The 22,709-nt window shown below is 38.3% G+C and overlaps 1 protein-coding gene across 4 annotated transcripts in view; it reads left to right on the forward strand.

Annotated features, from left to right (window-relative positions):
- The window catches only part of NDUFAF5 (NADH:ubiquinone oxidoreductase complex assembly factor 5), a 29,468-nt gene that overhangs the window by 5,766 nt on the left and 993 nt on the right, over positions 1–22,709 (forward strand). For 2 of the 4 annotated variants that reach the window (XM_032859203.1, XM_032859202.1), the window contains exons 3-8: positions 1,135–1,198; positions 4,388–4,435; positions 5,548–5,651; positions 7,461–7,500; positions 10,173–10,370; positions 16,179–16,239. In XM_032859203.1, coding sequence (XP_032715094.1) covers positions 1,135–1,198; positions 4,388–4,435; positions 5,548–5,651; positions 7,461–7,500; positions 10,173–10,370; positions 16,179–16,239 — 515 coding nt within the window. Of the gene's footprint in view, positions 1–1,132; positions 1,199–4,387; positions 4,436–5,547; positions 5,652–7,460; positions 7,501–10,172; positions 10,371–16,178; positions 16,240–22,709 lie in introns of those variants that run through there. The other 2 variants (XR_004382877.1, XM_032859205.1) reach the window with 2 other exon arrangements.

The following is a 22,709-nucleotide window of genomic DNA, read 5'->3' on the forward strand; positions in this document are numbered from 1 at the left end:
GATTTTATTTATTTATTTGACAGAGATCACAAGCAGGCAGAGAGGCAGGCAGAGAAAGAGGAGGAAGCAGGCTCCCTGCTGAGCAGGGAGCCCGACACGGGGCTTGATCCCAGGACCCTGAGATCATGACCTGAGCCGAAGGCAGCAGCTTAACCCACTGAACCACCCAGGTGCCCCAAGAATTAGAAGGTATTATGCTGAGTGAAATAAGTCAATCAGAGAAAGACAACTATTGTATGATCTCTCTGATATGAGGAATTTGAGAGACAGGGAGGGGGTTGTGGGAGATAGGGAGGGAAAAAATGAAACAAGATGGTACCAGGGAGGGAGACAAACCGTAAGAGACTCAATCTCAAGAAACAAACTGAGGATTGCTGGGGGGTGGGCAGGGAGGGATAAGGTGGCTAAGTTATGGACATTGGGGAGGGTATGTGCTATGGGGAGTGCTGTGGATTGTGTAAGACTGATGATTGGCAGATCTGTACCCCTGGGGCTAATAATACATTATATGTTAAAAAAAAAAAAATTCTGGTTCAGGATTCTGACCAACTGAATTCAAGTTCTGATTACTGCTTATTAGTTGAGTGACCTTGGGTTGACTTACTTTGAACACTTAGCATATTGCTTTGAACCTGCTATGATTTTAGTAAAAGTTAGCTACTATTTAGTTGGTGTTTTGTTTTTAGTTTAATGTACTAGTGTTTTATGGTATTTTACATGATGATTTTTAAGTTATCTGCTGCCTCGACAAATTTGAGAAAAAGGGATCATTAAGTTCCTGACAGCTATGCTGATATTTTCATGTTAATTTATGTTAGCTTCTTTTCATTCTTTATTTGTGTAATTAAATTAAAATATCCGCACTAAATTTGTTCTTTGAATCCACATCATGGACCAACCTCATGGGAAGCCAGTTGGCTGTGAGGTCCTGTGAATGTCTGGAACAGATAGACTTGCTCCTTCAATATGTTCTCTGGTAGAAACAGCTTATAAGGTGAGGCAGAAAAGGCAGATGGTGTAACTTTTTGAAAGTTGTGTTCATTAAAATGTTTTTACTTAAGAAAAATCAGTTTTAGTAATTGTTCTGTGGACTCTTATTACAGACAAAATATAACTTCTGTGTCTATTTTTTAGAAATTTTTCCCTTGCTTTGGATGTTGGCTGTGGAAGAGGATACATAGCACAACATTTGAACAAGGTATATGTGTTAAGTGACTTAATTTACCTTAAGAAATAAAATTGACTATTGTTAAAGAAAGTCTTCCTTAGTTCAGTTTGTATCATATTTAGATTTTTTTTTTTTTAATTTACTTGACGGAGATCACAAGTAGGCAGAGAGGCAGGCAGAAAAAGAGGCAGAAAGAGGCTGAGCAGAGAGCCCGATGTGGGGCTCAATCCCAGGATCCTGGGATCATGACCTGGGCCGAAGGCAGAGGCTTAACCCACTGAGCCACCCAGGTGCCCCTCATATTTAGATTTTATCAAAATCACTAAATTTTTTAAAAATGGTGAACCAATGGTTGTTTTGTGTCTCCTCTTAAGTATTTTTTTCTTAAAGTGGTTATTTATTTCAATCTGTTTTATATAGTGATTCCTACTTAAAATTTCTTTAAATCTGTATAAGATGTGTTGCTCTTCATTCTCATTTTGTGCAAATGTTTTTGATACTTCAAGTAAAATCAGATTGACATTCATTTGGAAAATATTATTAAGCTAATCTTTTATCTGAGAAAAATATTAAATTTATCATTAATTAGAAATGTTTCTATGTGATTGTATATAAGTATCTTTTTTAAGGCTTACACCATTTTATTTTGCCTTTTCTAATTCAGACAATAAAGACATTTGTTTATCATTTTAGCTCCTGAATATATGACACTGTGTTGGACACCAGATTACAGTGGGCTTTCTATATTGAATCTACTTCAAAAAAAACATACACTTGGGCCAGGCTGGTAGGAGTAGGGTGTGAGAAGCTCCCAAAACACTGTTGTCATGGACAGGGCAAATCTATTCTTCTAGTTGCTCAGGCCAGAAAACTTGTTCATTGATGCCTCTTCTGTCCTCACCTCCCACATTGAATCCATCAACAAATATTACTTGGATTTCAAAATATATCCGTAACTACCACTTCCTACTACTTTCATTATTATCATACTAGTCTGTACTGCAATAGCCTCCTTACTGGCCTCCCTGCTTCTACCCTCGCCCTCAACAGTCCATTCTCACAGCAAAGTAATTCTTTTAAAGCACAAGTCATTTCATTGCCAGCCCTCTGCTCAGAACTGTTGAGGCTTCTCCTCTAATTCAGTAATAATCCAAATTCTTAATCCATAAGGCCCTCAGTGATCTGGCTCCCCTAACATTTATCTGGCCGTATGTCCTTCCCCTCATTCCTTACTTTTCAGCAACCCTGACCTTCTCACTGTCTCTCAAACTGGCCAGGGCTTTGCATTATACTTGTTGTTCTCTGTTCTTCCTCATGATATCTGGGTGGCTTACTTCCTTACCTGTTTCAGGTCTTTGCTCAAATGACTCTTCATCAAAGATTCCTTTCCTGACTGTTCTATAAAATAGGGTCCCCACTCTCCACTGGTTATTTTCCTGTTTCCATAGCTTATTTCCATTTATTTGTTGGCATCTGTTATATGTTTGTTTAATTGGTATCTCTCTTTTCTTACTAGAATATAAATGCCATAGTCTTTCTCATTTGTGGTCACTGCTAAGTTCTCATTACCTAGAATACACAGTGAAGATTTGTTAAGTTAATATTGCATGAATAAATGCAAGATAACTTTGAAGTTACTACTTCAGTGACCGGAAAAAGTCAGGGGGTGTAGGGGGCAAGGAGCCCGGGAATTTCCCATTTTAAATATGTTACGTTTGAGGTAACAGTGGACTATTTTTAGCGTTAATGTCTGACAGGTAGCTGGAAATAGAGAACTGGAATTGGGGTGTTGAGGTTAAGAGCACTGACTTGAACTTGGACAGTTAGAGATTTCAAATTCTGCTCTGCCACTTACTGACTATATACCGTTGGACCAGTTACCCAACTTCTCCAGACTTCAGTTGCTGTAAAATGTGAGCAGTAATACCTATCTCCAAAGGTTAGCAAGAGGATAAAGTGAGACAAGGTTACGTGGAGGCTATTGTTCTTATTTGGAAGCCTGTCAGAGGTGATAACTGAAGCCATGGGAATATAAGCTTACTTGAGAAGCATATAGAAAAGAACCATCCACAATTGTTTCTGAGGGTGGGAGAATGAAGAGGAATTACACTACGGAAACTGGCAAACACTACAACTCAGGGGACTTTTTTTTTTTTTTTTTTTTTTTTGAGGCCTGTAGTTAAACATTCACTTGCATACCAGTTGCACTTGACTAGTTAGCAGTGACCAGGCAATAATAGGGTACCCTTTCCAAGTTGTGGGCAAGAAAGTTCTTTAAGAAGGGGGTGTGCGTGAAGTGGAAAGGATCAGAAGGAGGGGAGGCAGAGTAGAAAGTACTGAAGAAGTTTCTAGGAGACCACCAACAGTGCTGGACTTCAGAGAGGTCAAGTAAAGTAGGACTGAGAGCAGACATGCTGTTTTAGTTGATTAGGTTGTTAACAATCTTTGTAAATAGTCTTGTTAGAGCAGTGAAAGTTGGAATAGGTTACGAAGAATTGAGGAGAAAAACATTGAGAATTGGAGTTGTAGATTGCAAGCAGAACAACTAGAAGGTAGAGGTGAGGAGAGATTAGGAGGCTTACGCCTGTTTCAAGGTAAGGGAAGGAGACACAGAAGATAGAGATGGAAGATTGATAGAGATGATGACGGGGGCGGCAGAATCTGGAGAAAAGAGCATAGTGGAAAGTGTTATTCTGGGAAGGAAATGGTGCAGGGCTCTTGGAAGAAAGAAAGGAGAGATGAAATAGGGAAAAATGAAACCAGTGAGTTCCCCTTCTCCCCAAGTGTCTGCATTTATTAAGTCTTTCTTTACTCTTTGTAAACTCTTTGAATGAACAACTGAAAGGTCCAGGTCTTTTGTGGCCCAGGAGCGGAGACCAACTCTCAGCCCGTTGTGCTATGGAAAAGTTAACACATAAGCCTAATCCAGTGGCTTAACTGAAGAGGTTGATTACTCACACCTCTGTTGTGTATTTTTTAAATATAGTTAAATGTGTTAAATATAGGCATGATTGCATTTATTCAAATCTGTGTAACTTCCTATATGTTATTAAAGCTAATAGTTTACCATACTGGTTTTATTGCAGAAAAATACCCTTACAAAGCTGAAAATGACTCTATGATTGCCACTTTATCCTTTAGCAATTTCAGCAGTTATTTTGTTTTGTCAGTGGCTTTTTGTTTATTTTGTCTTACCTGATTAACTTTATTCCATTGCAGGAAACTGTTGGAAAGTTTTTCCAAGTAGACATTGCAGAAAATGCTTTGGTAGGTACCCTTATAATAGTCATGATTTCTGATCTCTTTGTTTTATTTTTAGTTTTTTATTTTTATTTCCTTCAAAATGAAAATAGGGTTTTTTTTCCCCCTGATTATATACAGTACATATAAAGAATTAAACAATACAGGAAATGTAAAGGGGAAAGAAAATATCATCCCTGGTTCCACCATTCAGGGGCAACCACGGGTGACATTTTGATCTCCATCTTTGCAGATGTATAACTGTCTCCCAACATATAATTTTATACAGGTAGTATAATGGTAACATGCCATGTTTTTCACAGGGTATCATTCTTTTATATCAGCAAATGATACATATACACCCAAATTCCACCTTTTTAAATGGCTATATAGTATTCCAATATAAGAATATTCCATGGTTTATTTAGCTAAATTTCTATTGAATGGCAGCTATATTTCTGTTTTCTTAATAACCAGTACTGTAAAGAACATCCTTATATAAAGCCACTTGGTACATTTGATTTCTTTTTCTCCCTGGAAATAAATTCCTAGTAGTAGAATTTACAGATTCATTGATGTTCATCTTTAAATTTTTGATATATATCAGACTGCCATTAGAGAGAAAGAAAGGGTCTTAGGATTGAGCCCAGCATCTGGCTCCCTGCTTATCAGGAAGCCAACTTCTCCCTCTCCTGCTCCCTTTGCTTGTGTTCCCTCCCTCGAACGCTTTCTCTCTCTCTGTCAAATAAATAAATAATCTTAAAAAAAAAAAAAAGAGGGGCACCTGGGTGGCTCAGTGGTTTAAAGCATCTGCCTTCGGCTCAGGTCATGATCCCACAGTCCTGGGATCGAGCCCCACATTGGGCTCTCTGCTCAGCAGGGAGCCTGCTTCATCCTCTCTCTCTTTGCCTGTTTCTCAGCCTACTTGTGATCTCTGTCTGTCAAATAAATTAAAAAACAAAAAGATACATTTAAAAATAAAAGAAATACTTCTTTAGCTTCTTTGTGGCTCTTTCTTTTTTTTGGAAGGAATAGGAATTGCCAAGTAAATATGACATTGACTTAAATTTAACAGTGATTGCATTAGTAACTGAGATTCTATATGAATGTATTTTGAATTTTTATTTTTTAACCACTAGAAAAGTATCTTAGAAATGGAAATTCCTACTGTCAGCATTTTAGCTGATGAAGAGTTCCTTCCCTTCAGAGAAAATACATTTGACTTGGTGGTTAGCAGTTTAAGGTTGGTAATCCATTTGTACTTCTTAAAAATGTATGTTATAAATAAATAATTTATGATGTACAGTTTTAATATTATGGGGTAAAGAAAAAATAATGAAGTAAATTCTTAATAATTTTTTTTAAGTCACAAACCAGTTTTCTTATAAACTATAAGATTTCTCTGGCAAAGAATAATGAATTATATGTTCCCTAGTGGAGTTGATACGGTATCAGAGTACCTTAACTTTTTTCTCCACAACTTTTTTTCAATTTGCTAAAGCTCATCTGTGATAGAAGAGTTTCTTCCCCAGGATACATAACTTAGTATGCGTATTGATGGAGGCAGGATTTGGAAAGAGTATACTGGCTCCAGCATTCAAATATTAGAGCAGTCTTAGAAACTCATCTCCGCCAATAAGGAAAAGCGAGTGTTTCCTTCAACTTCAATTTTTCTTCCACACAGAAATATAGTCCTTAAGGTTATGTTTTCCCATTTGTGCTTCCTACTGTGTCCCCTCCACATTGGTTACACAAACATATAAATATGTTACACAAACATATAAGTGTTTATTAAATAGATTGTAATATGTGAGGCTCTGAGCTTGATGCTTTGGGGAAATACACAAATGAGTCCGGACAGAGATCCTGTCCTCAAACAACTCAGCAGTAATAGTTTGTGTGTAACTTTATTTCCCCTATCTCATTTTATATTCAGATTTTCTTAAAAAATTCAACATGCTCTGCATGTCAGCACAGCCCTTTTGATAGCTGTCAACCACCAGTCACTGTGGTTCACCTAAGACTTTGGCAGGGTTAGCACTGAAAGGCCTATCTCCCAGGAACCCCTCATTCCCAGACAGACTGGGAGACAGACTGGGAGAGTCGTACTCTAGCTTTTTCTTCAGTGAGTTTGTAATTTCTTCCATGCTTTTTAAGGTATGCTAAGCAAATTTAGAAAAGTACATTCTATCATGAAATGAAAAACATTATAGAGAATGTTGGTCTAAGGGAAAGAGCCCTGGGCGGGGAGTAAGAATGAGTTTTAGCTCTTCTGCTTGCTTTTTGCAAGTACCTAATTCTGTTGCTTTCAGTTTCCCCATAAGTATGATACAGCTTATGATATGACCTTCTTCATTTTTAAACTATCTAATAATTACTAGAAAGCATTATGAAAGATAAATGTGATCTTAACATAGTATGGTTTGAAATGGGTATTCAGTGCTATCCTGGAAGTCAGTATAAGAGGATGCCACTTCTGTCAGGAAAGTATGACCATACTCTACAGAGACTGTGATTCTTGCCATCACATATCACCACACACTGGTAGGGGGTGAATAGAGGCAAAATAAAATGCAAGAAATTTACTATATTAAGTTTTAAATGCTTTGTAGTATTTATAGTACTGTCACATTTTCTAGTGTGACAGAAGGAAAGTTTTCCCCTAGGAATATTTTTTACTTTGAAACTTGTATGAGGGGCGCCTGGGTGGCTCAGTGGGTTAAAGCCTCTGCCTTTGGCTCAGGTCATGATCCCACAGTCCTGGGATGGAGCCCCACATTGGGCTCTCTGCTCAGCAGGGAGCCTGCTTCATCCTCTCTCTCTTTGCCTGCTTCTCTGCCTACTTGTGATCTCTGTCTGTCAAATAAGTAAATAAAAATCTTAAAAATAAAATTAAAAAAAAAAACTTGTGTGAAAACAATCAGTGAATTTTGATATGCAACTTCACATTTCAAAATTAATATCTTTTTGTTGGCTTTTATTTATAGGAGTGATAATTATACCAATTAATTATATGAATTAAGCTAAAAGCAATATGTTATTAATATTCTAGTTTACACTGGGTGAATGACCTTCCTAGAGCGCTTGAACAGGTAAGAAACTTAATGTTGATTCTAATAGCCTGTGTTATTTTATTAGTAGAAACTTCTAAATATTTCTACTTTTTACCAGAAACTTCAGATATTTTCCGTTTTATACTTTTGACAGTTGGAAATGGAACCAAATCAAATATTTATTATCTTCTATGGGCCAGATATAGTTGGTGCCCTGTGGCATATTAAGAAGTACATTGAGTGACTCCCTTGTCTAGGAATTCAAGAAATCTAATTATGGAGATGTTTCAAATATTTATGAAAAGTCATACAAAATAACTTGGACAAAATAATATTGACATCACATTGATAGAAGACATTTCCTATGTGGGTCCCTTTTCTTAATTGCCTACAAGTTTTGTGTGGGGAGGATACTATTTCTTCATATTTGTGTCTTCCCTACACCTTATAATTCGTGTGAGGTATATTTGTTGGTTGACATTTATCAGTGAACTGGTGAAGAGTAAGTAAAAAGCATTGTGTTCAGAAGAGGGAAGGGGATCACTGTGATTTGGAGTGGCCTCGGAAAGCTTCAAGAAGCAGAAATTACTTGAGCAGGGCCTTTGAGGATAGGTCAGATTTGGGGCAGGAAGGCAGAATCACAGGGTAGGTAGGTGGGAGGTAAAAGAGACTCAGGAGCATGAGGGACAGAGAGGAAGCCTGTTAGGAGATTAATGTACTAGGAGATAGGGCATATTGGGACCAGATTTAGGGAGACTTGGGTAACAGATTAAGGAATTTTGAGTTCATTCTTTATGCAATTCAGAGCTGCTAGAGAATTTTGAAGAGGAAAGTGATGTGATTAAAAGGCTGGTAGGCAGGATAACTACCACATCTTAAGCACATACTGTTTGCCAATCGCTGTGCCCTGTTTTATATGTGCATTAAATAAATAACTCTGTAGGATGTCTTCATTTTGCTACTTGGAAAACTTATGCCAGAAGTTTTGGTTCAATTAAAGAGACTGTTTCCATGGTCCAGGCATGAGAGAAACTAAAGCTAGGTGGCAGTGGCAGGAATTAATAGGAAGAGAGGGTATTCAGTTTGGTGGCTGGTTGGATCTGAAGATCAAAGACAGGGAGGGGTCCAAGCTCACCTTAAAGTTGAGTCTGGATGCCTGAAAGAGTAATTAGTAAAAACAGAGGAAAGAATGGTAATGATCAGATAAAGGGAATGGAAAATGGTAACTGACAGAAATACAGCAACTGGAGAGGGGAGTGGGTTTGAGAATTAAGTGTTGTGTGTGTGTGTTGGTTGTGTTGGGAGGGTGATTTTGCCAAGATACAAATGGCCATGGCACAGGTAAATGAAAATGAGTTTAGAGTTCTGGGAAGATGTCCAGACTAAAGATAGTGATTGGAAATCATCCTTATGAAATCCATGGGAATTGATAAGCCCCTCTGAGGTAGAAAGAAGCTGCAGAGAGCTGAGGACTGAATCTTAGGTCCTTGCTCTATTGTAGTTTGGGGATAAGAGAAGGAAGCAAAGAGGTGGAAGGGAAGAAAGCAAAGATTTTAGGGTTGGTTTGCTTATACACTGTTTTGAAATTGCTTCATAAATTTAAATATAAATTTTAAGATAGATACTTCAATGAGAGAGCCTACTACGATTTGGGGTTTACTTCAGAATCTCCCTTTTTCTGTAACGTTCCTCATTGTTGAGAATAGTTCATCAAATCTAGTTATAGATGGTAGTTCTAAGAGAGTCAGTGAGTAAACATTTATGATTCTGGAAGCCATTATAGCCACTATTTTGCTTGAGTTATCAATTAAAAATTGCTTTTGTTTGAAAGTTGGAAATAAGTTAGTTACTTCTCCTTAAAGGAAACTAATGTTTGATTGGGTTAATGTGAATCATAATAATTTCTGTATAAATTAGCTTATTCTGCTAAAAAGCAACCCCAGCTTAACAATTTAAAACAACAGTTTACTTAGCTCAGGATTTTGTGGATGGGGTGGGAATTCGTGTTGGCATTAGTTAGGAAATCCTTCTGGGTCTGGCTTGGCTCGTGAAGCCAGTATCTGTGATCTATTGCTAGATCAGAGCTGGCCTCTCAAGAGTGGCATTAGCTGGGATGTCTCAGAGATCTCTGCTCATACCTCTCAGCCCTCACCAGGCTAGCTCAGGCTCGTTCACAGCATGGTGGCAGCACAGGGAATCAGGTAAGGCCATTTCGAACTTTGGTGTGACCCTGGCACACTGCCACTTGCACTGCATTCTTTTGGCTGCAGCAAGTCACAAGGCTGTCCCAGATTCAGGGAGAGGGGAAATAGCTTCATTTTCTGATGGAGTTGTTTGATGGGAGTGATGTGTAAAGGGCACAGTAGAGGTTTGTGATTTTTGCAATCTACCACACTTTTAAATTTTTTTCTTTTAGTATTTTCTCATAGAAGTAATTTTTGTCTATTATTAGAAGAGTTGAAAACATTCAGTATATCTTAGAGGTATTAATGCTATCAATGAATTATTGCCTATCTTTGTAATATTACTCTGCAGTTCCTTTCTGACATTTGGTTGCCTTAGGTGTTATTTATTTTCTCATTATTTGACAAAATAAGAATGGTAATTGTATAATATTTAGTGCATGTTCATTTAACAGATATCAGTTTTTCTCCTTCTAACATTTTTAATATAAAATTCTAACTACTTTTGTTGTCTTGTATTTATTATAGATTCATTACGTTTTAAAACCAGATGGAGTATTTATTGGTGCAATGTTTGGAGGTGACACACTCTATGAACTTCGGTGTTCACTACAGTTGGCAGAAACAGAAAGGGAAGGAGGATTTTCTCCACATGTTTCTCCTTTCACTGCTGTCAATGACTTAGGACATCTGCTTGGGAGAGCTGGCTTTAATACACTGACTGTGGTAACTATCAAGAGAGTTGCTTAATTCTCATTAACCCATTAATCACACAGTTCAGAAACAACTTCTTATTTTAAAGTAAAAATATGTAGGTATTAATGGTATCATAGAGAGGTTTTTGCACTTTTTCTCTCTTTAAATTTAGTTTGTATAAACACGTCTTGATTGATAAAGGTAGGAAAGTGAAATTTTTAGTATTTGGTGTCTGAAAATGTAGCTCAAAAAATCCAAACCAAGGAGATTGTTTTCCAAGACTTACTATTCCATTAGAATCTTTAAAACCAAAGTTGCACATAATATGAGACAGCATTTTAGATGATGGAGAAAAGGAGATGTGCAGGAGCATTTACAGCTCTACCTCTACCACCAGCCCTTAACTGAAATGAGGCAGAAATGAAGGTATGTGCATTTTCGGTCAACAGTAGAAAATCAACAGTAGATGGTAGGGAAAAAAAAAACAAAATGGTAGGAAAGAGGGCTATACTCCATTAGGGCTAGAGAGATCTGGAAAGAGGACCTATAGGCTATCAGAAGAAACATGGAGTCAGCATGGTACAGTGATGGTATGGGGCATAGATGTCTGACAGGTGTAATTTGGTTCCTTATCTTGTCCCTTTACTAGCTAGGGAAATTTGGGAGATTTAATTCACTTCTTTGAGCATTCTTTTTTTTTTTTAAAGAAAGTCAAATGTTTCTCACCTCAGGTGGCAATTAGAATTAAGATAAAGGATGTGAAATACCTGGACCATGGTAGATGCTTAATTAATATTTGCTCCTGCCTTCCTCTCTCCCCATCCTCATACAACTAGTACTTTGCCATCCAAGGCTTCCAACAGGGAGTTATCTGGAGAGACAATTGCCCCCTTCCAGCTCCTTTCACTGGCATAGTCACTCTAAAGGATAGTCACTATGCCTTCAGAGGTCAGTTGAGTAGACTTGCTATGATTTCCAAACCCCTCAGGTTTAAACACATCTCTATTTTGGAGGAAATAGGAATTTACTGACGAAGGAAGCTTCTCATTGATGATAGGCTTAAGACTGAAATAACCATTTAAGGAGATTCAGTGTGAATATATTTCATAAAATCAACCAACCAAGAAAAGTTTGTCCTGTTCTTCCTTGTTTGGGTAGAAAGCACAGAGCATAAACCATAGACCATGAGGGTCTCTGAAGTTGGAAAGGGGCCTCAAGAAGGGAGGAGACAGTAGGCTAGGAAATGATAGCAACCCTCAAGATTTCACAGCTGTGTCTTTTGTAAACTGCTAATGGCCTGAGTCAGCAGACAACAGTCAGCTGTTGGCAGCTGGAAAGGGGGAAAGCTCTGCCTCATGTGAGGGTTCTGCTTTATAATTAAAGCGAACACCGACAAGCACAGGCAGTTGTACAAGAGGGATCACTGTGTATTTTTCAACACTTTTTAATTATATAAACAATAACACAAACATATTTTGTAAACATTAAACTGTACATATAAAGTGGCAGTTTGTTATTTGCCTTTAATCCCTCCAAATCTTAGCTCTCTCCTTTAAGAAACAGTTCTCAAAATTTTGCTTTTAGGACCATGCTACACACTTAAAATTATTGGGACCTTAGAGATCTTTGGTTATGTGGGTTATATCTATCAATATTAACTAAATTAGAAATTAAAACTGAATTTTAGTATTTACTAATATGTTTAAAACTAACATAGTGGGGGCACCTGAGTGGCTCAGTGGGTTAAAGCCTCTGCCTTCGGCTCAGGTCATGATCTCAGAGTCCTGGGATCGAGCCCCACATCGGGCTCTCTGCTCCGCGGGGAGCTTGCTTCCTCCTCTCTCTCTCTCTGCCTGCCTCTCTGCCTACTTGTGATCTTTGTCTGTTAAATAAATAAATAAAATCTTAAAAAAAAAAACAAACTAACATAGTGTACCTATTATGTGTTAACATAAAAAAAAAACTATGAAAGAAACTATTTTCCAAAAGAAAAATTTAGAAGAATGTCATTGCTTTACATTTTTACAAATTTCTTAAATGTATGACATAATAAAAGCGCTAAATTCTCATCCTTCTTCTGCAGTCATAAGACTATTAAAGTATCACGTCACGTAACTTATGAAAAATCCGTTGTACTCATGAAAGATTGAGAGGTGAAAAAGCCACATAGCATCTTAGTATTATTATAAGAATAGTTTTGGGGGGAAAAAAGAATAGTTTTTAACTTTTGACTTTGTGGACCCCTCAAAGGTGTGCCTTCTTGCAGTTTTCTATGTTGTAAGTGGACTGTGCATTTTAGAAAAATTTCTGCTGGAGCCCTGGGTGGCTCCGTCAGTTAAGCGTTCAACTTGATGTTGGCTCAGGTACAGGATCTTGGGGTCTTGAGATTGGGTTCTGTGCTCAGTGCAGAGTCTGCTTGAGATTCTCTCCTCTGCCCCACCTGACTAGCACACGCATGCTCCATAGATAAATAAAATTTTAAAATTTTCTACTAAAAATGTTTAACCTAACATAGCACTTAAAATACTACATTTCTGTTAGTTGGGAAATCTATTAAAATACCTTCTCTATTCTTCTCTAAAAAATGAGCTGAATAACTCAATAAGATAATACAAAAATATTGGTGTAGAATCTTCTTTGTGGATTATAAAAATTAAGAGAGTTGCAAATTTAATAATAAATATATACAGATTTGTTCCTTGGTACATTTACACTGTGTCTAATATGTTGTATTAACATTATATCATAGTTCATTGTCTAAAATATCTCATCCCAAACAGCTAATAAAATCCATTACACAGGTTTATGGTGCATACAACATTAGGTATATCATTTTTATACTGCAGTGGGTTTTTATTTTTAACATGAGTTCAAGATTTGCCTGTTTACATTTATGTGACTTTCATAATGAATTATTTTCAGGGTTAGTGGGCATTCTGAATGAGGCTCATTTCCTTTTAGAATAGAGTTGCCAGACTAATATATTAGGAGGAAACAGCAGATAAGGTCCATCTTAATTTGAGTAAGGACTTTGACAAAGCAGTTGTAGTATTCTTTGGATTAAGATGGAGATAGTGCTTTTAGTTTCATTGAAAGATTGTTTTTGACGGATCTTGCTTAATGGCTACGTTTCAGGCTGGAAGGAATTTTGTTTTTAATCTTATGATTTCTTTTTTTTTTTTTTAAGACTTTTTTTATTTATTTGACAGACAGAGATCACAATTAGGCGGAGAGATAGGCAAAGAGGAGGAAGCAGGCTCCCCGCTGAGCAGAGAGCCAGATAATGGGGCTTGATCCCAGGACCCTGGGATCATGACCTGAGCTAAAGGCAGGTTTTAACCCACTGAGCCACCCAGGTACCCCGATCTTATGATTTCTTATTAAAAAATAGTTTCCTAAGGTAGAAAAACATAGAGAAGAAAGTGACTACCCAGAGATGGTCTTATTAAAAAGTGCACATACAACATTGCCATGCATGTGTTAACAAGAAAAGAAATTTTTAAAAAATGTATAGATAAAATGAGATAAACAGAGCAGGTCTAAAGTAAAAGAAGTCTCCTCCTCCTGACTTCTGATACCTGGACCCTCGCCCCAAAGATGACCATTGTTGTGTGTATATCCTTTCAGAACAATTTTTCATTACACACCTTTATACAGTTATGTCATTTAAACATATATTTGCAACAATATGTATGCGTGGTTGCTTTTTTTTCTATGAGTACTCTTAGGTTTCTTTTTAGTTAATAGCATATTTTTTTTCTAAGATTTTATTTATTTATTTGACAGAGAGAGGAGCAGAGGGAGAGGAGAAGCAGACTCCCCACTGAGCAGGGAGCACGATATAGGGCTCGACCCCAGAACCCTGGGATCATGACATGAGCCAAAGACAGTCGCTTCACTGACTGAGCCACCCACGTGCCCTAGTTAAATAGCATATCTTGGAGATCTTCCCCTACACATATCTATTTCTCCATTAATGGACATTTAGATTATTTACAGCTAGTTTTTTGGTTTCTCGTTGTTTTGTTGCTATTTCAATTCTAATTCAATGCAGTGAATTTCCTTTCACATAATTTTGGCATATCTGTGAGGTCAGTTTCTAGCAATGGAATTGCTGGGTCAAAGAAGCTCTACACTGAAATTTTGACAGATAGGGTCAGATGACTTTCCAAATGTAGCATCAATTTATATGCCCCATCAACAATATAAGAATCAGGGAGCCTGACGCAGGACTCGATCCTGGGACCCTGGGATCATGACCTGAGCCGAAGGCAGATACTTAACTGACTGAGCCACCCAGGCACTCCTAGAATGGATGTTTTTGATAAGTGTTCTTTGGGCTTTATTTTGATTCTGTTCAACGTTAAAGTCCAAAATAAGGAGGAATAATGAACACATTAGATAAAGTTACAAAACATGCAAAGATCTAGACACTTCAAAAGTGGTTAGTGCAAATAAGATAAAGTTTGAGATACATGCAGCATTTTGATACCAAACTTGGAAAAAAAAATAAAAAGTATGTGTCCAGTATTTGGGAGCCAATTTCCAATATAGACAAACTTCTATGTCTTTGTGCTTAACATAGAATTTTATCACATCACAGTCCTATGCTGGTTGGGCAGCTTTTCTCCATCCTGTAGTTGTGCCACCTGGCCTTGGCATCTTCTTAGGTTACCACAGCAAAAGGGATGCCTGGAAAAGCCTCACTAGTTCTTTTTTACCTTGCTCTTTCCTTTCCTTTTGCTGTGGTAGGCCAGAAGAAATGCCTTCTGGGGTCTGGGAAGTATCAAGGAGCACCAGGTTATTTGGGGAGCATCAGTCTCAGCCACTGTACCAACAGTAAACTCTTGTTTCAGGCTTCAGAAAGAATGGAACATAATTGCCCAGAAGTCCATTTGAGAAATGTTCCAGTGGTGTGCCTATCTCCCAAGTGAGCAGCGCAGTATGGCTGCATTACTAGAAGCAGATTGGAAACATCTTGGGAGATGACCCTATTTGTCTTGATTTGGGGTGCCACATTTTTTTTTTAAGATTTTTTAGACACAGGGAAGGTGGGGAAGGAGAGAGAACCCCAAGCAGACTGTGAATTGAGCACAGAGCCCAATGTGGAGCTCAGTCTCATGACCCTGAGTTCACAACCTTAGCTGAAACCAAGATCTGGACGTTTAATGACTGAATGACCCAGGTGCCCTGGGTGCCACATTTTAAGAGACTGATACTGACGATGTACTTAGTAACACAGTAAAGATGTGTTAGGATTTATAAATCTATAAATTTTGTCCAGAAGATTAATTCCTCCTTCTAAAACCTGCAGTGTCCTGGAAAATTTCAAAGACTTAAAGAAGAGGGTGATAGTTTGCAGATACAAAATAGATTTGTTCTGTGTTGTTTCCAGGGAGAGAACTGAACTGGGTTGATGGGAGTTTTAGGAAGATTTCTCTTAGAATAGTGAATATTTATTCTGCAACTTGACATTTTCCTATATCAAGCATAAACCAGATGACATCTGTGAAGATTATTACAGATTTTTTTTTTTGTTTTAATTTGACAGAGAGGTCACAAGTAGGCAGAGAGGCAGGCAGACAGAGAGGGGGAAGCAGAATCCCCACGGAGCTGGGAGCCCGTTGTGGGGCTCGATCCCAGGACGCTGAGATCATGACCTGAGCCAAAGGCAGAGGCTTAACCCACTGAGCCACCCAGATGCCCCTGTGAAGATTATTATAAAGAACATTCCTGTTTACCATGAGAAACTGGTCTCAGTAATTTCTGTGGCCTGTTTTCAAATCTGGGTCTTTTATGATGAATGTCAAATGAATATTCCTTTTTCTTTTTAAATAGGATACTGATGAAATTCAAGTTAACTATCCTGGGATGTTTGAATTGATGGAAGATTTACAAGGTAACACCCTTTAAAGAATGTTTAATATCTATTTGAGAGTCATTTTGAGAGCAGACTCAATGGCAGGTACTGGGGCTAAGCACTATGGATACATTGGTGAGGAGAGCACAGACTGTCTTCATGGAGCTTATAAAATAAATGGATGAGGCAGACATCACACAGCTGCCATAAAGATAAATGTTAAATTAGAATTGTGATAAGTGCTACTAAGTGGAAGTGCATAGTGCTGTGACTGCTTCTAAAAAGAGGGCAGGACTTTCTTGAAGGGTGCATCTGAGGCTGGTAGAGCACATCAGTGACTTTCTCCAACAACAGTTGGCAGCTCAGGTCTAGGCACAAGAAAGTGGGGTAGTTGGGCTAGTGTAGGTTTGGGGTTTATTAAAGGGATAAACCCTAGTGGGAGAGAATCAATGAAGTCACGTCTGAGGAAGTGGTGATTGTGCTCTAAAAAATGATGGTGAGTTAACTAGGTGAAGAGGGGAGGGAGTGAGTTGCAGGCAGGGAGAATAGCAGGTGCAAAGGCTCTGTGGCAAGAAAGAGCATGGCAGGTACTAAAAGCAGGGCATTTTGACTGGAGTACAGGGAATAAAAAGAGCATTAAATAATGAAATTAGTGAGTAAATGGGGACCTTTTGTCCCTTTTGAGATTGTCTTTATCTTAAAACCTGTTTGAGGCACTTAATGGAATGAGAGGGGGGATGTCATGATTCCAGATTTGCATTTTGGATAAAATGGATTGGCAGATCAACTAGTAGGGGAAACTCATTGTTGTAAAGCTTATTGAGAAATGATGGCAGCTTAGACTAAGGTGGTGGCCATGGAGATTTGAGAGAAGTGAATGGATTCTAGAGATAATTAGGATGTAAATTTGGCTGTCCTTGCTGATGGGTTACCTGTGGGTGCATGGAGAGAGCTATTTCAAACATAACTGCTAAGTTTCTGGCTCACATAACCAGACAGATGGTGCCCCTTCACTGACAGAGAAAATAGTAGAAGAAGACCAAGTACAGGCAGGGACACCTCTTGAGTTCACATGTGGGTATTTTGGGTTTGAAGTGCTTGTGAAATGTCTAAGAGGAGATGTCAAGTAGGTGGCTATGTGTGTGGGTGTGCCGTTTTAGAGGAGGTGATTGCCTGGTTAAAATATCATGAGTCATTTGTGAATTGGTGGTATTTGAAGCAATTGCCTGGAATGAGAGCATGAAGTGAGAAGAGAGCATGAAGTGAGAAGAGAACATGGCCAGATTCTGAGCCGTTAGGAACCTAATAGACAGTGACTGTGTAGAAGAAGGACGTGTCTGGATGTATTACTGAATGATGGCAGAGGCAGAGTAATGGAGATCCATCGGTGGTGGGGAGACTAAAGAATCTTGGAAACCATGGTACTGGTGATTGTTAAAACCGAAGTCACCTAAGGTGGTGGCAGGACTTTGGGTACAGATGGGACCTGAACCAGGTGCCAACCCTCCAGTAATGAGAAGAGGGACTGGGAGCCTGATGTCTGTGTCACAGCATGCAGGAGTGGGAGAAGGTGTTGGCCAAATAGTGTGAGTCTCAGCAGGGCAAGGGTTTTTAACAAGTTAGAGAAAAAAATGGCCTGGAAGAGGCTCAGAGGAACAACAGGGATGCAAATCCTTACCTCCTAATTCTGAAAGAGGTAAGGCACTTAGACATACACGTCTGCCAGAGAGGGCGCTGCTGGAGAAGTGATTTTCTCCAAGGAGAGCTTCGACTTGCCTAAGAAATTTTGAGCTTTGACTTTTTATTAAACAAATGGCATAGGCAGTTTTGATAAATGAGGGAAGCTGAAGCGATTAAAGGTATGTTTGTTAAAGCCAGAACTGTGCTTACCTAGGGCAACCTTAATCTGGATCCTGAAAAATGATAAGATGATTTAAGCAAGAGATTTGTAAGACTAAATACCTTGCTGTTGTTTACAGATACCTAGTTTTTCTTAAATGCTATTGAGTTGCTTCTCTGAGTAGTCCTCTGGTAACTATTTAATGCCTGTATTACAAGTGAGGAATGAATATGAGGCCCAAAGGGAACACTTGCCTGTTAGTGGCAGAATTAGGTGCCAAACTCTTGCCTTCTTGATTCCTGTTCTGGCACTCTCTTATCCAACTCTACTTCTTTTGGCTACCCCTTTATAACAGTCCATTTTACCCATCATGCAGCCTCCTCTGAGTATGGTACTTCTGTTGGCTTTACAAGGAGAAAGATATGTAGCTAAAAACTTACTACTATAGTCACTCTTTGTTTATTATAATTTAATACAGGGATTAAATTAATAGCATGTGTGCTTCAAGGATTGGATCTATGATCAATCACACATCCCTTCCCAGGCACTGCCCCAAACACTTAGCTTCCCATGATATAATCACGGAGCCCCTTCATCCAAAGGCCGGTGGTGGTGGGCTGATGATGTATCATTCAGACTCTAATGATAAAAATATTTCCCAAATGCAGCATTTTTTTTATTCTGCTATATAATAAATGCTATGCTCATGATTGATTTCAAGAGAGAAGCAAGAAAGAGACTAGAAATTAGATGAATCATCTGGAAAAGGTTACTACCCACTGATTTAAAAATACAGAACTTACTCTGTGCTGGGTGCAGTTCTGTGACATTTTCTGATATCCTGATTTTACAAGTGAGCAAATAGAGACATTGAGAAGTTAAGTATCTTGTTCATGGTCACACTGGATCTGGATCCGAAGTCTAATACTGCCTACTTAATCTGTGCGCATTTTTTTTTGTTGTTGAAGTTAGCATAGTATAATGCTCTAATCTTACCTGTATAGTTGCTTGTATTTTTAATCACTATCTATCTAGACAAGGACTAGAACATTTCCAGCCCCTCAGAAGGTTGCCTCATGCCACTATCCAGTTGAGAACCGCTGCTTCCCCCACAGGTTTTAAATGGTCATTTATTTTGAGGACCCGTTGCCTACTATTTACCTTAAGAGGCTTTGCCAGTGCTTCTCTTTTTTTTACTGTTAAGCCTTTTACATAAATCATATATTTTAGTCTTTGAGTCTCTTATCCTTAGGAGAATTAAGAAGAATTATGTAAAGATAACTTGTAGAAGTGGTATTTAACAAAGTAGATATGAACAGTACATGGTTGATTTTATATTCATTCCCCTACCATTTATTGAACATCTACCTACCATGTGCCAACTATGGAGCCAGTGATGAAATTACGTAATTCCTAATCTCAGGGAACATGTGCTCTAGTAGAGACACCAAAATAAAGAGAGAGATATAGCCATTTAACTGTAAAATGAGATAATTGTGGTTTAAAATATAGGGAAAAACAGAATCCCTAAATTTGCTTAAGGTGTCAGGGATGCTTTTGTAGAAGAGACAGGACCTAAGCTAAAATGAGTTTGCTAGGAAAGTGAGTCAGTGGGTGCAGGTTTGGGACATTGCCTTCCAAGCCAAGGGAATGGTCTGTGTAAAATCATGGAGATGCGAGAGGATACACAACTTCCTTCACTTTCCTAATTAAGAAACTCTACAGTAATTCTCTATTGCTTGAATATGTAGAATGGAGAGATGATGGGAAGTGATGCAGCATAGTCCACCAGAGGCTTCCAGATTTTATCAGGTGAGCCTGGTACTGTGGGGGAAAATTTCATACAGAAGAGTGACTGTCAGATCACTGTGTTAAAAAACTCATCCTCCAACATTGTTTATAAGGCATACTCTATGAGAAGGGTAAGACTAGAACTAATATAGTTCATTTCTCATGTTACACGAGTAAACTGAGGCACAGAGAGAAATTAAGTAACTTGCGCAAGGTGATATAAGTGATAGAGACAGGATTTAAGTCCAGTGTAGCAGCCTAACTCAGGTTCTGAAATCTCAACCACTCTGCCTTTAAAAGGTCAGAGGCAGCTGAGATGGGAAAAGGAGTAGTCCAGGGATGAATGGAGGAGGGGAGGAGCTTGGGTGACTACTTCCAGGTATTTTGCTTTGCCTACCGGAAGATGGTGTTACCTTCAGATTGTTTTTTGGTATTTTATATTGTTATACTTTTTCTTGATGTTGTAGTGTTTCTCATTTGAGCTGCCATTGTTATTAATTCACAGAAAAAAAGTCCAGAATGTTGACATAATTTTACAAAACAAGTGTGTATCAGCTGATGAATGCATGAAAAGTTTTGGAGGCTTTCACAGTAGTTTTAAGGTAAGTTCAATTTGTTTGTTTTTTAAAGACAATACTCAGTATTGTTCCTCATAAAGCAGAATAGACTAGATTTTTATACTAGCAGTTGAACTTAACCTTAAAAACACTGTGAGAGTCTGTAACAGTCACTTGCTTCCAGGATTTTTCTGTTATCCCAAAACCCAGGTCAGAAATTCCTAAATGTGTTTCCCAGATTATCTTCAGTAAAGGTCTACCATGATGCATTATGAAGTGCTGTCATTCCATTTTGAAGATGATAAAACTGAGTTTATAATTAGAGTTAAGTGACGTTGCCCGAGATTACTTAAGGATCAGAACTGGGATTATGATCCCAAAGTCTAGACTTTCTGCACCACACCACACTGCTACCATGTGGAGAAAGGAAGTTTGGTATGGTGGTTTGCTTCTCTTGTGAGGCAAGGGTGTGCTCCTCTAGCAGCAGAGTCACTGACTGTGTTACGCAGTAGTGTTCTTGAATTTCTTTATCAGAGAGAACACTATGCCTGATCATCTTAATTAGTATATCTAATACCAATTATTTAAAAGGCATTTTAGAATTTCTAGTGTATTAAGCATTCTCCCCATCCTCGTGTATTAAGTATTTACATTAAATAAATTAAACCTATTTTCCACTGGTATTGCCTATATCTAATGTGTAGTAAGTCATGACACTGGGAAGGTGAGCGGGAATGAAAGCACCACAGCCGTCATCAACTTAGAGTTTTTCAGTCCAGCTTCCAGTTTACCTCTGGTCACTTGATATGGTTGGTACTCACAGTGTAGGAGAATGTTTTTAAATCAGATTATGTAATAGGTCTCTAATGTTAGCCATGGAAGCCTTCAGAGATCATCTGGTCTGGCCACCTAGAAGACCCACAGCAATTGGTCTAAGGTCATAGCTGCGTCGTCGTGACAGTAAGAATACGATCCGCCGTTTTCTTCATGACAGTCTAGTTCATATGTCTGTTGTTTCATGAATTGGGGCTGTTGTACTCACAGGATGCTAGACATTGCTTTTAGTATTAGAGAATCATTATTTTAAGGAATAATAAGAACCTTTTGGGATTGGACAAAAAAAGGTTCACTTATTAGAGCTGATTTGTTGATTGTTTTTAATAAAGCCATTGAAAACTTCTAAAGAACAACTGATATTGGGAAGTTTGTTGGGGCCTATTTGTGAAAGGAGAAAAACAAAAGTAAGAACTGATTTTTGATGGTATGGTATATAGAGAATAAATGTAAAGGATTTTTACTTTGGAAATTTGTTTTAATTTCTTGGACTAGTTTAAAATGTGGCCTTTTGGTGGAATTTTAAGTATGTGCATAAAAAAATTAAATACACAGCACTCATTGTAGAAAAATATCAATCCTAGCTTTTAGCTATCAACTTGAAGAAAAGAAGTCTAGGGATGACTCGGTGGCTCAGTGGGTTAAGCATCTGCCTTCAGCTCAGGTCTTGATCCCAGGGTCCTGGAATCGAGTCCCACAATGGGTTCCTTACTCAGTGGGGAGTCTGCTTTTCCCTCTGTCTGCTGTTCCCTATTTGTGTGTGCTCTCTCTCTGTCTCTGACAAATAAATAATCTTTTTTTTAAAAAAGTCTAAAATTTTATGTATGTATATATATATGTATGTAGGCTCCAAACTGGACTTGGCTTAAAGGTGGGGCTTGAACTCACAATCCTGAGATCAAGACCTGAGCTGAATTACAGTCAGATACTTAATCTTAACTGAGCCACCCAGGTGTCCCAGAAGTCTAAATTTTAAAACATTAGGAAAAGTGCCCCTGTAAAGAATGCACATAATTTCTTCCTAATCTGGGAGTAAGAAAATATTGTAAAATCTGAAAACACATTGTAGTTTTGATACTGTCTAATGAATTTCAGAGCCCTCTCCCAAGTTTCACAGTCAGACATTAATGGCTTAGAGGGAGTGAGGCATTGTAGCAGTGCTCTGTCCTCTGAAGAACATCTAAAAGGGGCACGAAAGGTGGCATCCTTGGCAAGTTACTTGCAACTCCTTGTGACTCACCTGGAGGGTCAGTTGCCTTGCTTTTGCCCACCTGACCACTGTTAGCAAGTAAGGTGTGCTTATGGGACTTGCCTCCTGAAATTTGACTTCTCTGGTCTTAATATCCAGAAACTTCAAGTAGTTTTTGCCTTAGAGTCACTAAGGAGCCTAGCTACAACCTATTAGGGAATGGGGATGGGTACACTGTTGCATGTGAGGTTAAAATTGTGCTTTGAGCAGCTCAGCTGTTGGCGGTATTATCTAAAAC

Source organism: Lontra canadensis, unplaced genomic scaffold (assembly GCF_010015895.1).
Source record: "Lontra canadensis isolate GAN:19392208 unplaced genomic scaffold, GSC_riverotter_1.0 scaffold16, whole genome shotgun sequence".
Classification (NCBI taxonomy): domain Eukaryota; kingdom Metazoa; phylum Chordata; class Mammalia; order Carnivora; family Mustelidae; genus Lontra; species Lontra canadensis.